Genomic DNA, 24,331 nt, shown 5'->3' on the forward strand with positions numbered 1-24,331 from the left:
GTTCACCTTGAAAGCTGTGAATATTAATTGAAATAATCATTTATATTCTTTCATATAAACACTAGTCGGCCTGACTTAGAAATACAAAGGCCTACAGAGTACAAAGAAGGGATTAGAAATAATCTTTTATTACTTTTTTATTTTGATAGAGAACAGTAGATGTGAGACATTCAGGGCTTATTTATGCATAATTTTATAATTAACAGTGATTTCTCCTTCTTTGAGATGTATAAATGAGAGTTAAGATCAGCTTTATATTGCACAAATAAAGCCATTTGATGAAACTTTGAAGAAGAGAGTGTACCGATTCAACGGTTTTACCTAATTAGCATAATTAATACTAATTAAATTCTAATTTGCATATTTTTTAAAATAAATTTTTTAAACTTTTTATTTAGTATACAACCATCTACATTCCTGCCAATTTCCATGTAAATATCTTGAAAATAAAGTTATTAAGAAAAAAACCATTTGCTCTCATTGGTTAATGAGGCCCATTTTGGACCATGTGACCCTCATACAGAATATTATGGCAGTTTTCTAAAAATTAAGCCATTTTTTCAATCTTTGATTTGTAATATCTCAAGAACGGCTAAACATATTTTCATTCTGTAAAAAGTATGTTGTTCTGCATTCAATTCTGAATTCAACAAGAGCAGTTTCAAGTAATACTAAAAGCAAGAAAAGTGAATAAAATCACAGGAGACCTGAAAATATACTTTAAAAGTCATACTAATATATTAATTACTAATTACTTATATAATATATATATATATATATATATATATATATATATATATATATATATATATATATATATATATATGTGTGTGTGTGTGTGTGTGTGTTATTGAATTGTTTGATTTGATGATGAAGCTGAGAATAAAGTAAGAAATAGCTGTAATTCTCTGTAAATTAATCAAAGGTGCACAAACTTTTGCACTCACCTGTACACAATACTGGATGACTTTGCTAAATATCAGTGAGGAGCTGTGTTTAATTATTAACCTTCTCCAACTTTTCTGAGCCTCAACCTTTTGTCTGAACAGAATTATGGACTAGAGACAGAGAACCTGAAAACTCTGTCTCACAAGCTGAACGCCTCGGCGAAGAACCTGCAGAACTTCATCACAGGCCGCAGACGGAGCGGACATTACGATGGCCGAAACACACGCAAACTCCCCAATGACTTCCTCACGTCTGTGGTGGATCTGATCGCTGCGGCTAAGAGTCTGCTGGCCTGGCTGGATAGGTGAGTGCTGCAAAGAGACACACACACACACACACACACACACACACACACACACACACACACACACACACAGAGGTTACTGACTGTATATGAACACAAATTATTTGTCTTTGAGTGAAAGTAAAATATTGAAGGTTTAATGGATCATTAAAGTTTCTTTGGTTCCACAGTAAAGCGTGGAGAGTAACAGAACCCTTCAAAGGGTTCTTAAAGGATCTGGATTTTCTCTGAGATGGACTGATGTCATTCAGGGTGTCAGATTCTCACATCACATCATCCGGTGTTTCTGAGAATTAAAAAAAAAAATCTAATTAATGATATTAATTATAGTGCAGACAGAGCTCTTTTCCCTCTATATTTCTTTTTGCATTTTATTTGTTTTTACTGAATAAAATGTTTATTCAACAAAGGCTATGGTGTGACATGAGCAAGTGGAGCTCCGGTTGATTATTTTCCTACATCAGCACATCCCCAAGTGTTGTATTCCTGACACTGGAGTTAAATAAATACAGTTCTCCTTCTAGAAAACGGAAAATGATTCCACGTGTCTTTAAACCGTATATGTGCCATGTCCGAGCTGTTACTACAGAGACGATAATTGTTTTCAACTCTGACTTTCTCAAAATATTTCTCATAAACTCTAAAAGTTAAAATAACTAACTGTCAACAAAAGTGGCTCCTAAAGCGAAACTTGAATGACTTCATATTGCCATGTAATGCACTACATAATGTGAGGAAACCATTTTCATTTTACAACTCTGTTTGGGATTTGATCTGCCCTTGGATCTCATCACTGTTACCATAGTAACCACTGAGCTGAAGGTTGGTGTAGGTACATGCAATTGAAAAAGTTTTTCTTTGTGTTATTGAAGCGCAAACCCAATCATTAATGTTATTTGTGATATAAAGATGAAAACCAATCGCTCTGAATATTTTCCAAGGTTTTATTTTTATTTATTTATATATTTTTTTGTTTCATGATTCTGTCCATGATTATGTTTGGTTTAAATTCATTAAAGAATATTGTCGTGTTCCTCATCCTGTGTTAATCAGATGTCATACATATGATTTGTCTCATTAGATACAGTGTCTTGCAAAAGTATTCATCCCCCTTGGTGTTTGTCCTGTTTGTCGCATTACAAGCTGGAATTAAAATGGATTTTTGGGGTCTGAGCACCATTTGATTTCCACAGCATGCCTACCACTTTAAAGGTAAATTATTATTATTATTATTATTATTATTATTATTATTATTATTATTATTATTATTATTATTATTATTATTTTAAATCATGACACAAACAATAATTAAGATGAAAAAGAAATCTGGAGTGTGCATAGGTATTCACCCCCTTTCATCTGAAATCCCTAAATAAGAGCTTGTCCAACCAGTTCACTTCATAAGTCACATAATTAGTTGATTAAGATCCACCTGTGTGCAATCAAAGTGTCACATGATCTGTCACATGATGTCTGTATAAATCAACCTGTTCTGGAAGGACCCTGACTCTGCAACACTACTAAGCAAGCAACATGAAAACCAAGGAGCCTCCAAACAGACAAAGTTGTGGAGAAGTATAGATCAGGGTTGGGTTATAAAAAATATCCCAAACTTTGAATATCCCACGGAGCACCATTAAATCCATTATAGCAAAATGGAAAGAATATGGCACCACTTCAAACCTGACAAGAGAAGGCGCCCACCAAAACTCACAGACCGGGCAAGGAGGGCATTAATCAGAGATGCAACAAAAACACCAAAGATAACACTGAAGGACCTGCAAAGATCCACAGCGGAGATGGGAGTATCTGTCCATAGGACCACTTTAAGTTGTACACTCCACAGAGTGGGTGGGGCTTTATGGAAGAGTGGCCAGAAAAAAGCCATTGCTTGAGAAAACATGTTTGGAGTTTGCACAACAGCATGTGGCAGACTCCCCAAACACATGGAAGAAGATTCTCTGGTCAAATGAGACTAAAATTTATCTTTTTGGCCATCATGGGAAATGCCATGTGTGGCGCAAACCCAACACCCTGAGAACACCATTCCTACAGTGAAGCTTGGTGGTGGCAGCATCATGCTGTGGGGATGTTTTTCATCTGCAGGGACAGGAAAGCTGGTCAGGACTGAAGGAAAGCTGGATGGCACTAAATACAGGGCAATTCTGGAGGAAAACCTGTTTGAGTCAGCCAGAGGTTTGAGACTGGGACGAAGGTTCATGTTCCAGCAGGACAATGACCCTAAACATACTGCTAAAGCTACCCTGGAGTTGTTTAAAGGGAGACATTTAAATGCCTTGGAATGGCCTAATCAAAGCCCAGACCTCAATCCAATTGAGAATCTGTGGCATAACTTGAAGATTGCTGTACACCAATGCAATCCATCTAATTTGAAGGAGTTGGAGCAGTTTTGTCTTGCAGAATGGGCAAAAATCCCAGTGGCTGGATGTGCTAAGCTCTTGGGGAGACACACCCCAAGAGACTTGCAGCTGTAATTGCAGCAAAAGGTGGCTCTAGAAAGTATTGACTTGGGGGGGTGAATACCTATGCACACTCCAGATTTCTGTTTTTTCATCTTAATTATTGTTTGTGTCACAATAAAACAACATTATGCACCTTTAAAGTGGTCAACCTGTTGTGTAAATTAAATGGTGCTAACCCCCCAAAAATCCATTTTAATTCCAGCTTGTAATGCGACAAAACAGGACAAACACCAAGGGGGATGAATACTTTTGCAAGACACCTCTAAATAACCACGCCCTCATGAGCTGATCAGGTGTCTTAACATTAGCATGAACACTAAACTGTGCTGTGTGTGCATTGTGTGTATATGTGTGTGTGTGTGTGTGTGTGTATTGTCTTGTTCGTTACTACTGCTGGAAAACACAAGCTAATTAGGTGGAAAAGTTCAACTCTCGACTCATGGGATCGATCCGCGTTGGTGTTTTCAGTTCCATTAGCGTTGCTCCTCTCCTCCACAGGTGACTCATTAATGAGCTAGCATTGATTGGGTTGTAATTGTCAAAATGTCGCTGATTAACCTGGATAAGGATTTGATCAGGGGCTGATTCAGCACCGTACAGCGCATGGCTAAAGGAATAATTGAGTTTGTTGTGGTTTGAGAAGCACCTTTTTAGAGTTTAGGTTATTTAGGTCAAGTTCATGGATCCATGGTGTCAGACACAGATGGACAGATGGAAATGTTTGTTATATTAATTATATTAATTAAATCTAATCAACGTGCAGCTGAGATAAAAAGCAAATTTTTACACGAATAAAATTTTAGAGAATAAAATTATAGCATGAGGAACAATCCCAGTGAAATGGTTTTACATTTGCTTTTTCATTTAATTCCTTCTGAGACACAATGCAGTGTGAAAGACATAAATATAACAAAATTATATGTGAATATTGATTTTATTTTTTCAGTCTTTATTCACTTTTAAACAGTGGTAAGAACAAGAAATAAAGTAAACCAACAGAAGAGCAAAGCTGATACTGATTATTTATTTATTTTATTTTATTTTTGATGTTGAAATATGTGTGTGAAGTAACAGATGGTGAAAGTATTTGAATCTTTTTTTTTTAATACCTCAAAATGCCCCCACATCTGCCCAATACAGTTTTGTGTGCCATCAAAAAGCTGGCCTGGACTCCATGTGACCTCTGAAGGTGTGCTGTGGTTTTTGGCACCTAGACGTCAGCAAAAGATCCTTTAAGTCCTGTAAGTTGTGAAGTGGACCTTCCATAGATCGGACTCGTTTGTCCAGCACATCCTACAGATCCTCAATCAGATTGAGATCTGGGGAATTTGGAGGTTAAGTCAACACCTTCAACTCTTTGTCATGTTCCTGAACAGTTTGTGCAGTGTGTCAGGGAGCATTATCCTGCTGAAAGAGACCATTAGGGAATACTAATAGCATGAAGGAGTGAACTTGGTCTGTAAGAATGTTTAGGTAGGTGGTACGTGCCAAAGTAACATCCACATGAACCCCAGGACCCAAGGTTTCCCAGCAGAACATATTACCCAGAGCATCACACTGCCTTCTTCCCATAGTGCATCCTGGTGCCACCTTCTTCCATTACTCCATGGTCCAGTTCTGATGCCCACATGCCCATTGTAGGTGATTTTGGTGATAGATGGGGGTCAGCATGGGCTCTTTAACCAGTCTGCAGTCTGTGTGTGTTCTGACTCCTTTCTGTTCTAGCCAGCATTGACTTTTTCAGCAGTTTGTGCTATAGTAGCTCTTCTGCGGGGTCGGACCAGACGGACTAGCTTTCGCCTTCACTCCCCACACGCATCAACGAGCCTTTGACACCCATGACCCTGTCTCTGGTTCACTGGTTGTCCTTCCTTGGACCACTTTTGGGAGGTACTAACCACTGCATACCGGAGACACACCACAAGATGTGCCATTTTGGAGATGCTCAGACCCAGTCATCTCGCCATCACAATTTGGCCCTTGTCAAAGTCACTCGGATCCTTACGCTTGCCCATTTTTTCTGCTTCCAACACATTAACTTCGAGAACTGACTGTTCTCTTTCTTGCTGCCTAATATATCACACTCCTTGACAGGTGCCACTGTAATGAGATAATCAATGTTATTCACTTCACCTGTCAGTGGGTTTAATATTATGGCTGATTGGTGTGTGTGGTCTTCATGCATGGAGTAACACCGAATTCATCTCATCTCATCTCATTATCTCTAGCCGCTTTATCCTTCTACAGGGTTGCAGGCAAGCTGGAGCCTATCCCAGCTGACTACGGGCAAAAGGCGGGGTACACCCTGGACAAGTAGCCAGGTCATCACAGGGCTAACACCGAATTAAACATTAATTTTATGTTCCTGATAGTGAGTTTTTAATTTATAATATTTGGTCATCTTTACTTATAAAACCAGCAAAAATTTAAGTGACAACAATTTTCCTATCATCTCTGTGACCATTTAATCTCTCTGGTTACACAGGTTCTGGGTCAGGTGGGTTCTCGCAGCCTGTTGTGGAAAAACACAAGCCTTGTGTGCTTTGAAGAATTTAATTCAGCTAAATCAGGAAGAAGTTATTATTCATAACTTGGACCAAGATTCAGCAAACACACGTCTGTGATCACCTCAAGAGTTTTTTTTTTAAATCCGCCGCTGGGCGGCACGGTGGTGTAGTGGTTAGCGCTGTCGCCTTACAGCAAGAAGGTCTGGGTTTGAGCCCCGTGGCCGGCGAGGGCCCTTCTGTGCGGAGTTTGCATGTTCTCCCCGTGTCCGCGTGGGTTTCCTCCGGGTGCTCCGATTCCCCCCACAGTCCAAAGACATGCAGGTTAGGTTAACTGGTGACTCTAAATTGACCGTAGGTGTGAGTGTGAATGGTTGTCTGTGTCTATGTGTCAGCCCTGTGATGACCTGGCGACTTGTCCAGGGTGTACCCCGCCTTTCGCCCGTAGTCAGCTGGGATAGGCTCCAGCTTGCCTGCGACCCTGGAGAACAGGATAAAGCAGCTAGAGATAATGAGATCAGATGAGAAATCCGCCGCTGGCTAAAAGGCCCAAAGGGGGATTATGTTGTGGTGATGTCCGTCTGTCCCTCCGTCCTGGGAAGGGTGCTCACCTTCTGAAATCAACTCCTCTCACAATTTTTGGAGGAATTTCACAAAATTTGGCAGAATTCTTTGATATATGTCAGTAGTACGCATATTGCTATTTTGTTCAATTCGGTTGCATTTTACCAGAGTTACAGCCCTTGATTAACAAAATTATAATTTGACAATTTCATGAAGGTGTGCTTGCCCTCTGACATCAACTCCTCTCACAATTTTTGAATGAATTTCTCGAAGCTTGGCAAAAGGCCTTGTTATATGACGGTAATATGCATATTGCGATTTAATTTCATTTGTGAAAATTTTCCCAGAGTTTTGACCCTTGATTAAATAACTTGTACTTTGACAATTTCATGAGGGTGTACGTTCTTCTGAAATCAACTCCTCTCACAGTTTGTGGAGGAATTTCACCAAACTTGGCAAAAGGCTTTGTTATATGACAGTTATACTCATATTGAAATTTCATTTAATTTGAGCAAATTTTACCAGAGTTATGCCCTTGATTATTAACAAACTTGTACTTTGGCAATTTCATCAAGGTGTGCTTGCTTTCTGAAATCAACTTCCCTCACAATTTTTATCCCCCGTTAGCTGAAAGGCCCGAAGGGGGATTATGTCGTGGTGATGTCCGTCCATCCATTCATCCGCCCCGGGAAGGGTACTCACCTTCTGAAATCAACTCCTCTCACAGTTTTTGGAGGAATTTCACGAAACTTAGCGGGATTCTTTGTTATATGTCAGTAATACACATATTGTAATTCCGTTCAATTCAGTCGCATTTTACCAGAATTATGGCAGAGTTGTTCAGCAGGGATATTGTGCTCTCAGAGCACTCTTGTTTTTGTTTTTGCTTTTTTTGTATCATGACTGTTATATAACGTCAATGATAAATCAAGCACTATGATGGGTGATAAACACTTACATAACTCAGGGTGTCTCTCACCTTCTTTCATTAGCACTCTCCCATGGAACTGAATTTCTCACCTCATGTTCCCCAAATCGCTATACATTGGTGGTTAGTAGGCGTTCCTATCTTTTCGTTACTGCCGGTTGCCATGGATTCCCTGGTCACTAGATAATGTTCATGGAGACAGATTAAAACAGTGTGATGGACAGGTGTCTTGTTCAGGGTACTGATCAGACGTTTCAAAATGAAATATTAATTTTCTTGCTGATTGAACGAATGATAGAGTTAGATATAATTTACCTTGAAATTGTCTCTTTATCTGGATAAAGAGAAGTTGATTTTACTTTCGTATTGATGGTCTAGTATGAATTGGAAGGCATTGTAGTGGATAAATAAGTAGTGAGGATAAGAATAAGGAGAAAAGCCAAAGCAGAAAGCCTGAGGAATTATCGAGTATCTGAGAAGGTGTGAAGTGAAAAGCCCTCACAGTCTGTGAAATCGACCAAAGGTGTCCAGTGAGTTAGTGTAGAAAAATATAACCTGATCTATGTGCTACTCGCTTTCTGCACACAGTCTGGTCATCCTCTCATCCTCCTCTCTCTAACCCTGGACTTGGCTTCTTTTTTTAAAGCCTTGCTCTGGGTGAACTCAAAGCATAGTGCACTAAATTTGGGTCCAGATGCTGAGCGGGAGTCCCTGACCTCTGCTTGACTCTTGATGATGACCACTGCTGTGCTAAACGAACACAGATTCTTGCCAGACTGTGGTTATTATATGCACAATAAAAGCTTTCAGTCCTAATCTCGAGGTTTGTGATGTGGCAAGAGCCAGTGCCAGGGTATAACCGAGAAACGGGGTTACAGGCAGCGAGGGGGGAGGAGCTTGGATCTTCTTGTTAACGGTGACCTAATTAAGCTCGTCAGCTTCCTTTGTTCTCAGTAGAGTTCCTGTCTGTCCCCCTGACAGACAGCAAAACGGAAATTTAGGAGAGACAGAGAAAGAGAGAGAGAGAGAAAAAGAGAGAGAGAGGCCTGTTTTTTTGTTTCATCGTTAATGCAAGCGCCAAAATTATATCGCAGTAGTCACAGTATTGGCATGCGGATGTGGCAAATATATTTTTGGTATTTTCTGAACCATTGGTGCATAAGCTTACCTGGTGAAGAGGGACTGTAAAAAGGGGTGGAGTTTGAATGAACACATAGGCGTTATTAGGTGATATCCAGTCAAATCACTTCTTTTCATTCTCTTTAAAACCTGAACTTGGTTTAGTGGCATAACATTTATTTATTTACTTTTTAACTTTACTTCGATTTCAGATTTCATTCTGTTTTTCGGTTCTGTCATGCAGTTATGAGACTCGAGGACTTTATAATTTACATCCTCTAAAACCTTGCATCTATGAGGTTGATAGATTTTTTCGAGTGTGCTGTTTAAGTTGTTTTATTTGGTGTGTAATGATGTGTCAGGGGTCTGATTTACGTCTCACAACCGACTTATTTGTTACATAAGGAATATACAATGGCGTATTCGGGCCATTGTAGGCAAAAAAAAACAGAGCTGAGGGAGGGGTAGTATTCTGAGATTATCTTCTGAGATTAAAGTCGTACATTTACAAGAAAACATGGATATTCTCTGAGAATAAAAAGTCACAAATGTATGAGAAAAAACGCGGAAAAATTGTGTTTTTTTAAGGCAGTATGGAGCTGAGGGAGGGGGTAATATTCCAAGAAAAAAAAAAAAGGTTTTCTGATCCTATGTCCAGCGGCACGGTGGTGTAGTGGTTAGCGCCGTCGCCTCACAGCAAGAAGGTCCGGGTTCGAGCCCCGTGGCCAGCGAGAGCCTTTCTGTGCGGAGTTTGCATGTTCTCCCCGTGTCCGCGTGGGTTTCCTCCGGGTGCTCCGGTTTCCCCCACAGTCCAAAGACATGCAGGTTAGGTTAACTGGTGACTCTAAATTGACCGTAGGTGTGAATGTGAGTGTGAATGGTTGTCTGTATCTATGTGTCAGCCCTATGATGACCTGGCGACTTGTCCAGGGTGTACCCCGCCTTTCGCCCGTAGTCAGCTGGGATAGGCTCCAGCTTGCCTGCGACCCTGTAGAACAGGATAAAGCGGCTAGAGATAATGAGATGAGATCCCATGTCCATACAGTAAATATTGCATATATACATGTTATCAATGATACTCGCCTCATCTCTTGTAAGCATTACCAAGCTGTGAGCAGCATCATGGTTTGTAGTATTTTGGTTACCAATTTTGTTTACTGCGTTTTGTTCAAAATACAGCGCTGTGAACTAGATCCATTTTCAAAATAGTAAGAAAGCACTTGTTCATGAATTGTCTTAGAAGCATTATTTAGTACTAATGAGCACATTTTGTTTCACAAGTGTAGTATAAAGACTCTAAAATTTAAAAAAATAATTAAAAAATTAAAGCGAATAGCAGAAGTTCGATATCAGCTTCTCAATCTATCTGCCAAAAAGCTCAAAAAAACTTACAAAACCTTTCATTTGACCTTTCAGAAGGACCAAACAAAAGCTGTGATGATCAAAAGGTAAATTTTCTTAAAATAAACACCACTTACTTGATATCGAATCAGTAGCCTTGGCGAACCACGAGGTGAATTTCGTTTATCTTTTTATCTGCCGATTATCTTCCGATACTACGAAGTTATAATGAGGTTTCTCTGATTTCGTTTCTGGTTCTGATTAGTTCCGAAGTTTATCAAGAAGTAGAATGGGTAATCGAACTTGATCAGGATAAGTGCTGATTGGTTACGAAGTTTCACTATCGTTACACTCATTCTTACATTCTTATACTCGTTCTTGTGTACCTTTGATAATGTGAGATCAACTGTTCGTATCGCGAGATCATGATTCACCGTTCTGGTGATTGTAATGCTTATGCACATGTGCAGTGTGCTATTGTTACACTCATTCTTATATTCTTACAACACAATGACATAGTGGCTTCACCTCTGTGAGGCAGTAGCCACAAAAACCATTCAGAATTTCTGGATTAAAGTCATATATTTAAAAAAAAAACTTGAATATTCTCAGAGCTTATAAAGTCATAAATGTATGAGAAAGAAACTCCGAAATGCTGAGAATAAAAATTCACAAATTTGTGAGCAAAAAGCTCAGATATTCTCTGAAAAAACAATCAAATGCTTCCAGGCTTCCTGGCTGCAGTGCATTCTGGGAAATGTAGTTAAAAATCTCATCACTTTATTATTTTATATTACACTACAGGCATTTCACAGATGCTGTTATCCAGGGCAGCCTGGGGAGCAGTTGGGGGTTAAGTACCTTGTTCAAGAGCACTTCAGCCATTCCTGCTAGTACAGGGAACTGGTGACCTTTTGGTCCCAAAGCTGCTCCTTTAACCATTAGGCCATGGCTTCCCCTGGTTCCCATATAGTAAGATTGAGGAGGAAAGACTCCTCCTATAATTCTCGGCCCAACTGTGACATCTGTGGTGTGATGATGTTGATCCAACCTGCAAAGTGAAGCGATCTGGTTCCATGACAAAAATGAACTTCCGCCCTCAGCTCCATATTTTATTTATTTATTTTTTAACCTCCAGTGGCCTTAATACACCATTGTCGGAATAAGCCACTGTTCTACTGTTATAGTAAAATAGGGTGGTGTGATGTTCCTGTGACCACCACAAAGTTGTTTATTTTCCTATTGCAGCACATCCCTGAGTGTTTTACTCCTCTTATACTATAGCAATCTGCCAAAGCTAGTGATTTCTGATTTATTAAAGAATGACATCATGCTTTTTATCTGATTACATTTAACGTTGTGGCACAGAACATGTTTTATTAGTTAGTCATTCCCTCCCCAGCTTTTATTTTTTATATCTCTTGATGTTAATTTTAATAAATCATAACATTACTGAGAAACTCCTATGTCCTGAAGATATCAAAAAAACTTGCAAAGTGCCAACACCGGAGACTCCTTCCATAAGTATTAAATAATAATAATAAGAAACCTTTATTTGTCACATGCACACTTCAAGCACAGTGAAATTCATCCTCTGCATTTAACCCATCTGAAGCAGTGAACACACGCGCACACACCCAGAGCAGTGGGCAGCCGCACCAGAGCGCCCGGGGAGCAGTCAGGGGTTAAGTACCTTGCTCAAGGGCACTTCAGCCCAAGGCCGCCCCACGTTAACCTAACGGCATGTCTTTGGACACACATCTCTACACTCAAAAAAATAAAACATTGGATTTACTTAACCGAGTTATGGCACCCGGTCCCACGAAACTGTGTTAATTTAGATGTATTGAATACAGTTATGTTTTGAATAACTCAACATAACTGTATTCAATACATCTAAATTAACACAGTTTCGTGTGACCGGTTGCCATAACTCGGTTAAGTAAATCCAATGTTTGGTTTTTTTTGAGTGTACAAATAAACATACATCTCTTCATGGCAGGTCGTATCACACCACTCTGGCGTGGATTATTTTCCTATAATAGCATTATTGTCATATGTTAGTCCTTACTTAATCAGCAACACCTTCTGGCCATCCAGAATTTGTCAATATGTTAATGAAGTGCAGAGATCCACACAGTAGACACTGACAGAACTGAGTTGTAATAAATGTGACACGACTTTTTAATGTCAGGAAAATATTGTGTAAGTTTAATTTCTTAGGAATCCCACTGTGCCACTGGATTTAAAAGTTCACACTCCAGGGTGTTCTGTTATACCAACGAAAATAGCAACCGTTCTCAGTGTCACGTAAAAATTGCCTGCTTTAACCCAAACTAGCAACATGTTTGCGTTCTAGCACTATGGGGTAAATGTGTGTGATAAGGTAATCAACGTTAATTGGGCTGATGTCCATGATGTCCATTGTTGGTCATGTGGGTGTGAGTGAGATCGCTTTTGGCTGCTGGCTGCATCGTTGGAACCACTCGGGCTCTCACTGTGTCTCTCAATCTTCATGAGAGCATAATCAGTGTGTGGGCATTGGGTCTGCCGTTAGCTCTCATTAGCTAATTGGAGCTCTGTTGGAGAAGCTGTGACTCCTGGAACACTCAGTTCTGGCACAATATTTCATGGCTTTAGAACCTTTTACTGCCTATCCCTCATCTCCTGAACACTTGATGCCAGGAATTCATCATGTGCTCGAGCTGCATGGTTCCTCCAGCACTTCTGCAGGATAAGATTTGATGACAGTAATTTCATGTCTCATACAAGGTATGAGTTCTGGTTTTTACTTCCTATATTATCTCTTGCTGGCTGAAAGGCCCGAAGGGAGATTATGTTGTGGCGATGTCCGTCTGTCCATCCGTCCGTCCCGGGAAGGGTGCTCACTTTCTGAAGTCAACTCCTCTCACAATTTTTGGAGGAATTTCACAAAACTTGGCAGATTTCTTTGTTATATGTCAGTAATATGCACATTGCAATTTCGTTCAATTCAGTCACATTATACCAGAGTTGTGGCCCTTGATTAACAACCTTGTACTTTCACAATTTCATGAAGGTGTGCATGCCTTCTGACATCAACTCCTCTCACAATTTTTGGACGAATTTCTCAAAGCTTGGCAAAAGGCCTTGTTATATGATGATAATACGCATATTGCAATTTAATTTTGTTTGTGAAAATTTTCCCAGAGTTTTGACCCTTGATTAAGTAACTTGTACTTTGACAATTTCATGAGGGTGTACGTTCTTCTGAAATCAACTCCTCTCACAATTTGTGGAGGAATTTCACCAAACTTGGCAAAAGGCTTTGTTATATGACAATTATATGCATATTGAAATTTTGTTTAATTTGGGCAAATTTTCCCAGAGTTATGCCCTTGATTATTAACAAACTTGTACTTTGGCAATTTCATCAAGGTGTGCTTGCTTTCTGAAATCAACTTCCCTCACAATTTTTATGCCCCGTTAACCGAAAGGCCCGAAGGGGGATTATGTTCTGGCAATGTCCGTCCATACATCCTGGGAAGGGTACTCACCTTCTGAAATCAACTCCTCTCACAATTTTTGGAGGAATTTCATGAAACTTGATCGAATTCTTTGTTATATGTTGGTAATACACATATTGTAATTTTGTTCAATTCAGTCGCATTTTACCAGAGTTATGGCAGAGTTGCCAGCGGGGGATATTGTGCTCTCAGAGCACTCTTGTTTCAAATGATATACTTTACTCCATTCAGGCAGCAGAAAAACGTGTTTGTATTATCAGAGTTATTAGCATGCTAACTAATGTTTAAAAGAAGATTAGCAATTGATCTGTCTTTAGTGAGGCTAGCTTGAGCACACTTTCCTTGGTTTTCTGGCAAAAGATCTACGCAAAACTTATGAAGGTGTTATTAAGGCCCTGTGTGGGTCCCCTTCAAATAAAGTGGCAACAAATAATAATGAGACATTCTTCTCTCTCTCTCTCTCTCTCTCTCTCTCTCTCTCTCTCTCTCATGAGTTTTGTCTTAAGTCTTACATAAATCCTCAAGCTTTGATTTATAAAAGATCTGTGCCACACGTATGACTGTGTTATAAACCCCATGTCGGTCTCGTTCCCAGAAAATGCAGCAGAATTTGTTTTTGGTGTGATGTTTAATCGTCAGCGTTTGAAGATGGTGGTTTTATGCTTTCAGCTTGCCCACATTGTTTTTTCCATGGTTCCAGGTTTGATCTCTGTACATTGACTTCTTCCTTCTTCTTCTTCTTCAAAAAAGTCAAAGTCCCTATCATGCCAGAATCTGGTCTTCCCAGACAGTCTCCTATCCCAGTACTAACCAGCTCTTTAGGCGTATGGGTGCGACACCGATCTCTGTTTCAATAGCCCTTGGTCGCTTGTCTATACAGCTAGGGTTACAGTGAGGGGTGGGTCCTCTGGTAACTGCGAGAGTTTGACTTCCCCACTCGCATCTGTATTGCAGTATGCCTTGCCAGACAGTAATAGGTACCATTTTTACCTTGCCTGCTACGGAGTAAGCAGGGTGAGGTATCATTTTCAGTCGGGTTTCATTGTTTTTTTGTTAGCAACATTACAGGAAAATGGCTGGACCAATCTTCATGAAACTTTCAGGATAGATGGGCATTGGTCTCAAATAGAACCAACATTTTGAGGGTCATCCAGTCAAAGTCAAGGTCATGGTGACCAAAAAGGTAAAAAAAAAAAAAAAAAAGCTCTGAGCTCAGACTGCAGGAGCGCTGCCTTGGAAAGACTCCTCCCACAAGCACACTGATTGGATCACTACATGCCTCATTTACATAAACTGTGCTGTCATTGGATGGTTTCTTGGTTTGTTTACATATGTAAATTAATGGGGTTTGGCCACACCCACTTTTAAACCCCACCATTGATAAAAACTTCCCTGCTCTGTTGATTTATTATTATTACCTCGCCCGCTATGGACCAGATGAAAGAAATCACTTTGACATGTTTATGCTTATTATTAGCAGAGTTCTCAAAAGTAGCCGGTCAGCGTCGGCAAACCGACGTCTGTAGTAGGATTTGCTGCCGTCTATTTTTCACTGAGTAACAAAAAATATTTTTGTTTACGTATCTGTACAAAACTGAGCAGCACATGATGTGAAACTAAATTTAATTCAACTAAATAATGCCCAGGACTCCCACTGGCACTTGTCACACTCAGCACTGATGAACATAATCCATCGGTGATGAAGAGTTACTAGTAATCGTCATGGTGATGAATGTGTGTCATCATTATCATAAGTCATCTTTTATAGAAATTCCTCCGTTTGCTGAAATCCAACCCCAGTGAAGAGACTTTGGGAAGCCAGAGTGTCGACAATGAGCGCGTGCTTGTGACCAATAAAAATCGACTACACATAATGACCACATTAGCGCCAAGCTTTTGACCAATCACAGTGCATCTTAATCAGCCTTGTGTGGAGTTTGAATCATCTCTGCATGAACCAAACAGTGGCGCAGTCTAAACTGGTGATTTTTTTTTTTTTTTTGGAGCGAGCTTCTTCAAACACTGAAGAAGGGTCAAAACAGGCACAGGGGAGGGATGCTCAGAGCCCTGACCATCCCCGAGCACATCGGGCAGCGTCAGTAATACAGGGGTTGGTAAAAAAAAAAAAAAACCATACAAACAAACAAAAAAAAAAAACCACGCTAAGCTGGCAAGCAACTAGCTGGCAAGCAACCTAAGGGAGCTCCGTTTCTGACCGATAGCCCCTAGGTATTTTCACCCTCAAAAAACGTAAGAGATTAATAGAAAACAACTAACTTGGATGTCATCTGGGATTTTGAATGTTGTGATATAATAATGTAGGTTAGAATTTGTGTCTTTGTGATCCTAAAGGAGAGAAATGTGCGTGAGAAATGATCTTTTTATTAAACTGACGATTCATTTTACTAGTGACATTAAGTCAGTGGACATGTGCATCAGTTTCCTGAGACATTATGGGCGTCGATGATAGCTTAATGATAAAGAGACAGAAACTGAAGTGAATGACAAATTTAAAAAGAACAGTGCAAAAAAAATCAGTGATGAAGTGATGAATATGTGTGGGTGATGATATGATATTTCTTGTAAAGTTAGATATAACTTCGCCAATCTATCTATGCCAGTCACCCTTAAAAAAAATACAAGCCTCAGGAAAACTGGACTGAGCCCCCGGTCTGTTCAATAGCTTGAATAGAAATGGACTCTATTTTGTTGTTTACAATAAATTGGAAATTCCTCCCCAAAAGCCTTGAAACTGTCTCGGATAAACCCAGTTTTCCATTTTTTTTTGCCTATGGTTCATGGTGAAGGGCTTCAACCTTTTTAATTGTACCCTCCTATTCTCTGCCTCATACTTTTTATTCCCCTAAACTTTGAGACCACCATTACAGAGGGAAAATGCATTCCACTGAGGTCTAGCGTTGGGCCTTTTCTGGGAAATGAGAGTTTCGGTCATGGTGACAGTGTGTGTGTCAGCCTCGGTTCGGAGGTTTCAGTTTCAAAAACTGTAAGAGATAAGAGTAGAATAATATAAAATACAGACAGTTGGTATATTTTACTTCTAGGATTTTTAAATTACTCTTCATTTTTGTGGCCACTGCCTCATAGAGTAAATGTATATGCTATATTTACTGTATGGACATGGGATCAGAAAACTATTTTATTTATAAGCAGTAGCCACATGTACCATAGGGTATCTATTTTTTCACAATATCTTCCTTCGTATTCATCATAAGTGCAACTGGGTGAGGTTTGTTTTGCCTGGCAACATTTGTTATGATGGTCTTTGGTATGACTTTGACCGCAAGTAGAACTCACAATCTCCCAGTCAAGAGGCAGACATGCTAACCACTAGGCTAACTCACAGTTCTTCCTTCTTCATCACCCCTTAAATCAGCTCCTCAGCTTGTCTTTGCTCACTCTGTGTTTGATTCAGTGATTTTCAGCTGCTCATTCTCTTAGTGAAGTGTTGTTTTTTTCTGTCATTGTGACACCTTTTCAGTTTCAGTCTCACTCTCGCTGTCACTTGCTGCTGTGTCTCTGTCTCTTTTTCCCTGATTGCAGCTTCAGGTCACATTTTGAGAAACTTTGAAGTGTCCGTCATCTTGGCTTGCTTTCAGACTCTCCATGGATGACAGAGCCTTTGGCATTTTTATGCACATGACACTGTGACATTGAGAAAAATGCAGATACACAAAATCATTGAGTTTATTTTCATTCATGGCAAACGATAAAACTGTTTTGTGTTCATTTCGGCTGTGTTCTGAATTCCGTCTCTACTTATCTGTGCTGCTCTTGTTATTGTCTTTCTCGCTCAGCTGGAAGAGGCATAAACATATTTTATTCCATTCTCTGAAAAAATACAAACAACCTACGCCTCCAATGTGGCATTTCGTACATGCTCTGTTTATCCGAAATGCAATTTAAGAAATAAAAGCGCTTTAAGGCAGCAGGGAAGAGATTGAACATTACATGAAATGTGATGTGAAGGCTTGGATTTGTCTTTAATGAAAGGCTGGAAGAGAATCTGACTTTTAAAAAGTTTGTCATGACTCTCTCTGTTCCCATTCCCACTGATCTGAATGCACTGAATGCATGACTCGTAAGTTTAGAAGAAGAAGAGGAAGAGGCCTCTGGACCATTCGTAAGCTCCTCAGTCCTGCAGTTTGGAGTATTCAATGATGTGCAGGAGTTGAACAAGGAAAAAAGTCAATGTTCCTTCATATATAGAGCACAACCTCAATACAAGTGACCTACATTTTTTCAAGCACCTGCGGGAAGATAGGAAACTGGGTCTGGAGGACGAGATCAGCACCAAAGACGTCATTTGAGATGAACCAGGCACACAACCACAAATATATACCTCATCTCGAGACCACTGTACCATAATCCTGGTCCATTTTGTCTTGATTTGGTCGGGTTCTTGGCCATATGTCTCAACCTAGTTCCAGACTGATCTTAATGTGACACATTCAGTCTAGTTCCTAATTGCTATAAGAAGTACGCTAGTCCAGGTGTTGGTAAGTTTTAATCATTTTTCATGATGTGATTCTTTTCATTAGAATGTTTATGATGACACTTTCTATGAAGGTATACTGTATATAATGAACAATAAACAGGGTCACAACATGACATTTATACATTTTTACAATTATTTATAAAAATGCATTACACTTTACAGTATTGTTTACCTACACTGGTAAATTATTACAAACTTGAAGTGCACTCAGAGGGCGGCATGGTGGTGTAATAGTTAGCACTGTTGCCTCACAACAAGAAGGTCCTGGGTTCAAGCCCAGCAGCCAACGAGGGCCTTTCTGTGTGGAGTTTGCATGCTGTCTGCATGGGTTTCCACCGGGTGCTCCGGTTTCCCCCAAAGACATGCAGGTTAAGCTAATTGGTGGCTCTAAATTGACTGTAGGTGTGAGTGTGAATGGTTGTCTGTGTCTATGTGTTAGCCCTGTGATGACTTGTCCAGGGTGTACCCCGCCTCTCACCCATAGTCAGCTGGGATAGGCTCCAGCTTGCCTGCGACCCTGTAGGACAGGATAAGCGGCTACAGATAATGGATGGATGGAAGTGCGCTCGGAGGCTACAATTATCAACACCTTTTCAGATTTACCAATAAAAAACAATTTTACAAAGGTGAGTTTCAGTTCCAGCAGTTATTATTGGTTAATTAATCAACCAGAAGACCCCCCTCGCCCTTTGATCTTGTCTGATGACACAGCTCATTACCTGAGATGGAATTTTTTTATCATGATCAGCAATTTGAGGAAAACCCGAATGTTATCATCACGGATAAGCATGGTAGAAAGATCATGGACATGTTTTTACTTATCAAATTCACCGATATTTCATGATCTCCTTGTCGAAGCCTATTTTGTTTCTTACTCTTTCATTTGACAGTCACCATTTTGTATCTAAACCACCATTTGAGAAGTCACGTGAGGTGTCGATAATAGTGATCACTTTCACCGGTGTCCACCATTATCGACACCCTGTGGAATTAAGTGACATTTACAACTGTTATGGGTCGATCTTTGTGTAACATTGTTGAAATCAATGAAGCACTTTAAAAAAATAAAAGTGCTGTGATTTATAATATATTTTTTCTGATTCATAACAGAATGGAATGTTTATAGAGTATTTGGAATCCGATTACAATAAATAGAATTAGACCAGAATTAAATTCCTCGCATATAAAAAATTACACGCTTGAAGTATTCAAATTTTTCTATTCCATTCAGAAAGTATTTTTGCAGTTTGTTGTAAATATCTACCACATATTACAATATCAGGAGACATTTTATATTTTGGTTTGAGGAATGACATGCGACCTTTGACCTGGATTTTCATGTGGTTACAATGTCAATTGCCTGTTGACATTTATTGGTAAACTACACAACTAGAAATTAATACAAACAACAACGAATGATTAACAAAATGTGATCTAAGAAAATACTTAGAAAGTGGATAGAAATTAGAACAAAATGATTTTCTGATACAGGTTCAACATTATCAGTTCATTTGTTTACAAACATTAGAATCACTTCCTCATTTATGTAAGCACTGACATCCATATATTTATATAAAATATATTTTGTGCTCCGCGTGGGTTTCCTCCGGGTGCTCCGGTTTCCCCCACAGTCCAAAGACATGCAGGTGAGGTTAACTGGTGACTCTAAATTGACCGTAGGTGTGAATGTGAGTGTGAATGGTTGTCTGTGTCTATGTGTCAGCCCTGTGATGACCTGGCGACTTGTCCAGGGTGTACCCCGCCTTTCGCCCGTAGTCAGCTGGGATAGGCTCCAGCTTGCCTGCGACCCTGTAGAAGGATAAAGCGGCTAGAGATAATGAGATGAGATGAGATATTTTGTGCTAAATATAAGTCTATGGAAAACAAATTTTAAATAAAAACTATGTTTTGTTAACTTAATGCCACATACCGATTATTTAAAAAAAAAATCATCTGGATGTCGATAATTGTGGAACGGTGTTGATAACTGTGGACAAAGATGTTGATAACTGTGGAACGGTGTCATGTGATCTGATATGCTAAGTAATTAGGAATCAACTCAGTTTTTTTTTTTTCAAGTGGAAGTCTGAGTAATTATTCATGCGCAATTTACGTATTGAAAGTCTATTCTTCTTTTGCAATGGCCAAAAAGATTAAGGTGTCGATAATTGTAACCACTGCTCTATTAGAATTATGTTCCTACATGTGTATCCCAGAGGATTGCTGATACCTGTTAATGTGGAGTGTGATATGGAAGCATCATATTTCTACACTGGCTATATTTTTTTGCGATTGAACTTTACTGCCATCTACTGTATTTTAAGCTACATGGTAAACGTCGTATCTTGCAACATTAGCAAAAGTGAAAATATGTGGATCAACTCAGTGACTCGGATCCACTCCAAACTTTAATGGGTTCTTCCTTGGTCAATGCTACACTGTTCCACCAAGTTTCATAGAACTCGGATTTGTAGGTTTTGCTCAATCCTGTTTACAATCAAACAGAGAAACAAACTGCATGGAAAACATAACCTCATTGACGGCGGTCATGAACATGCTTTATATGCATTGTAAACATTATGAGTAGTGTTATTAACACATTATGATGCTAAAAGCAGAACAACTCGGTTTCAGTTGAAATAGACTTGTTATTCATTGTTTCTTGATCTAAGTCTGTTAATAATCTCAGTAGAGTCCATGGTTTATTATGCCATGTTAGAAATTGTAACAAAGACTTGCTATAACATGTGTTATACATGATACATTGAAAAAGAAGTTGATATGCTACAGAACTTGAAAAGTCAAGAAAACCGTAGCTGCTAAAGAAAGCAACTGGACTTGCTTGAAATCCTTGAAGACTTTTCAGCTCTCATCTGAAAGTCTTCTTCAGTTCTGTCTGACTAGTGGGGAGTTCCAGGTATTTATCCTCTAGTGGACCAAAAACAACCCTTCGGAGAGTTGTTGAGGTCACATGGCATCAGTGGTTTGGAAGAGGAGTAAAACCCATCTTTGTCAACCTGGAATGACCATCACTGAACTGAGGAGGTGGTCTGAGACACCACTTATCAGCCACCTACAATGCAGTCCTTGGCACACTTCCCAGAAAACTGAATACACATCCACACCAAGGCCCTGTCCACACGGCAACGGATTCAGGTGAATCTGATAAAATTGTTTATCGTTTCGGCCTGGTCTCCACACGGCACCGGCGTTTTGGGTGCCCCAAAACGAAATCTTTTGAGAGCGGGTTCCAGAGTGGAAAGATCTGGCAATGGCGCCATTGCGAAGTCGTCTGGATGAGTAGAACGGATTTGTTTACGATGACGTCACAACCACATGTGGTTCACGCCGGGTAGAAGTGTAACGAACTCGATGCGAGTTGTCAACAAATCCTATAACTTGGTTCATGAAACGCGCTTACAAAATATTTTCACTGTGAATATTTATTGTGTAATGGTGCAAAGTGAGAGAGAGAGAGAGAGAGAGAGAGAGAGAAAAGCCCTTAGGGCAGAGTCAATCCCGCCAGCAAAAATAGGGAAAAAAAGGAGCGATCTCACCTCTTCAGAGTTTCAGAGTTCTCTTCAGGTTTAAGTCCTACAATACATTCCTCAAAAAGGGTGTAGAAGAACAAATTAATCCATCAATGTGTAGCATTCAATTTATTCCGGACCATTAAAGACGCCGCCTTCCGCGTAGAATCATACGTCATCCTCGCCGCCATATTGGATGGGGCAAAGCGGAGAATAAAGATGCCTCATTCATGTGCTGCGTTTAACTGTACCAACAGGTTTGCCGTCCAAACGAGATCACATGGGATTACCTTTCACAGGTGAGACTGGAAAAATACTTTTCATTGTATTTGGTCATTATAACGTAATTTTACGAACAGATTTTTCTGACTTTGTGGCTAATATGAAGTCTCGCGCGTAATAGTTTATGCGCATGTGTCCTTACTTCTTCTATTGTTCTGTGTCTCTGATGGGACCGTCTTACAGTGCACCTAGAGGTGTGGCATGTGTATTGCATCGTTTTCAGCAAGCGTTGCGTTGCCATATGTACCTGATATTTTACTGATCCGTTGCCCATGTGGACGCGATATTTTTTTTTTAAAATCTCGTTGCCGTTGTCGTGTGGATGTAGCCCAAGACTCAGCTGACTTCAATGACTCACATGATGGCAGAGAGAGCCGACGACCCACAGATCACCCTAACGACCCTCTAGGCTGCTAACACCGTTCACACCCGGCCTCCAGTGACTCTAATGCCGCTTTTCCACTACCAATGCGGCTGAGTCGGGCTGAGCCGTGCCGTGCTGAGTTGGGCTGAGTCGAGCTGAGCGGGGCTATTGAAGTTGCATTTCGACTACAACCGCGCTGAACCGTGCTGGCTGGAAGTGGGTGGACACATTGGGTGGAGTTAGCGAAAGTGGGTGGACGTCACGTGATGTCGTTAAGCAGCACAAACAGTGACATCAGTGAACTTTTAAGCGGTAGTCTCACGACCCGAATAGTAAACAATAAACATGGAGGACATGGAGTCGTTAGTGTCGCTGGTCTTGGTTCTGTGGCTTGTTGTCACCGACAACGCCAACAGATACTGGCAAGAGCGTATAGATGAGGCGAGGCGCATAAGGCTTCAGAAATTCTCGTAACTCGTAATTCTTCTTCTTCCGGGTTTACGGTGTTTACAGATCCCAGCGTGCTCGCGGGGCATGTGTGGGCATGTGAGGACACTCCTCCTCACCAATCAGTGCACAGGGGAGTGTCTGCTCACGCCCCCAGCCTCACTCGGCTCGCTTTGGCTCGCTTCAGCCCCACTCCAAAACGGTGCGAGTTTTAGGGGCTAAGCAGGGCTGAAGCGAGCCGAGTCGTGCTGTTCTTTGGTAGTCGAAACGCGAGCCGTGTCGGGCTGAAGTGAGCTGAAGCGAGCTGAAAAAGGGTAGTGGAAAAGGGCCATAACACCTACAGGATGACTGAGAGGATCAACAACCCATGTGACCTCAACGACTCTCCTTAGGGTTGCTTTTGGTCCACTAGAGGATAAATACCTGGAACTCTGCACTAGTCAGACAGAACTGAAGAAGCCTTTCGGATGAGAGCTGAAACGTCTTCAAGGATTTCAAGCAACCTCCGATGACCTAGCAACTTGTCCAGGGTGTACTCCACCTCTCTTCCATAGTCAGATGGGATAGGCTCCAGCTTGCCTGTGACCCTGTGCAGGATAAGTGGTTACAGATTAAAGTCAAACTTTATTGTCATTCAGACCATACAACAAGCAGTGCACGGCTGAAAGAAATTACATTTCCCCACACTCCAATATGCTGGTATGTACAATAAACAAATAAACATGTTGCAGTAAATGCACACAAGACAACAATAGGTAAATATACTAGACAGCTAGACAGATATGCATATTGCACTATAAACACAGACATAGACCAATAGACAGTGACAGTAGGACCACAAACAAACATTGCACAAGAGAACATATTGCACAAAAAATGGATAAGAACCATAATACTGGTGGGTGATGATAAAATGCATAGTGATGGCAGTGAATTATTGCACAGGATAACAAGATATTGCACAGAATGACAGCCTATCATACCAGATAGCAGCATTTCAATAATCTGTATGTGCATTAAGGGGGTCGTCAGTTGTAACAATCTGTATATGTTAATGGGTCCAACAGTCCTGAGTCCACCATGCTCATGTGATCTTCTTAAATGTGTTAAGTATTCTGATGGCTTGTGGGAAGAAGCTATTGCTGAGTCTGGCAGTTTTGCACCGTAAACTTTGGTAGCATTTACCCGAAGGTAGAAGGGAGAAACAGACCATGTGCAGGATGGGTGGGGTCTTTGATTATATTGATGGCTCTGTTGCTGCAGCATGACTGGTACAGATCTTGTATGGGTATTTGGGATGTTCTGGTGATCTTTTCTGCTGTCTTCACCACTCTTTGGAGGGCCTTCTGGTCAGAGACAGAGCAGCTGCCGTACCAGACTGAGAAGCTGCTGGTAAGGATACTCTCAGTGGCACCTCTGTAAAAAGTTGTGAGGACGGGGAGTGGAAGGACCACTCTCCTCATCCGTCGCAGGAAGTATTGAGGTATTTCACCCA

General features: G+C 40.4%; 1 protein-coding gene across 1 annotated transcript in view; it reads left to right on the forward strand.

Annotated features, from left to right (window-relative positions):
• The window catches only part of cnksr2a (connector enhancer of kinase suppressor of Ras 2a), a 172,868-nt gene that overhangs the window by 48,594 nt on the left and 99,943 nt on the right, over positions 1-24,331 (forward strand). The window contains exon 3 of the mRNA XM_060900564.1: positions 1,050-1,252. Coding sequence (XP_060756547.1) covers positions 1,050-1,252 — 203 coding nt within the window. The remainder of the gene's footprint in view (positions 1-1,049; positions 1,253-24,331) is intronic.

This window comes from Neoarius graeffei, chromosome 19 (assembly GCF_027579695.1).
Source record: "Neoarius graeffei isolate fNeoGra1 chromosome 19, fNeoGra1.pri, whole genome shotgun sequence".
NCBI lineage: Eukaryota > Metazoa > Chordata > Actinopteri > Siluriformes > Ariidae > Neoarius > Neoarius graeffei.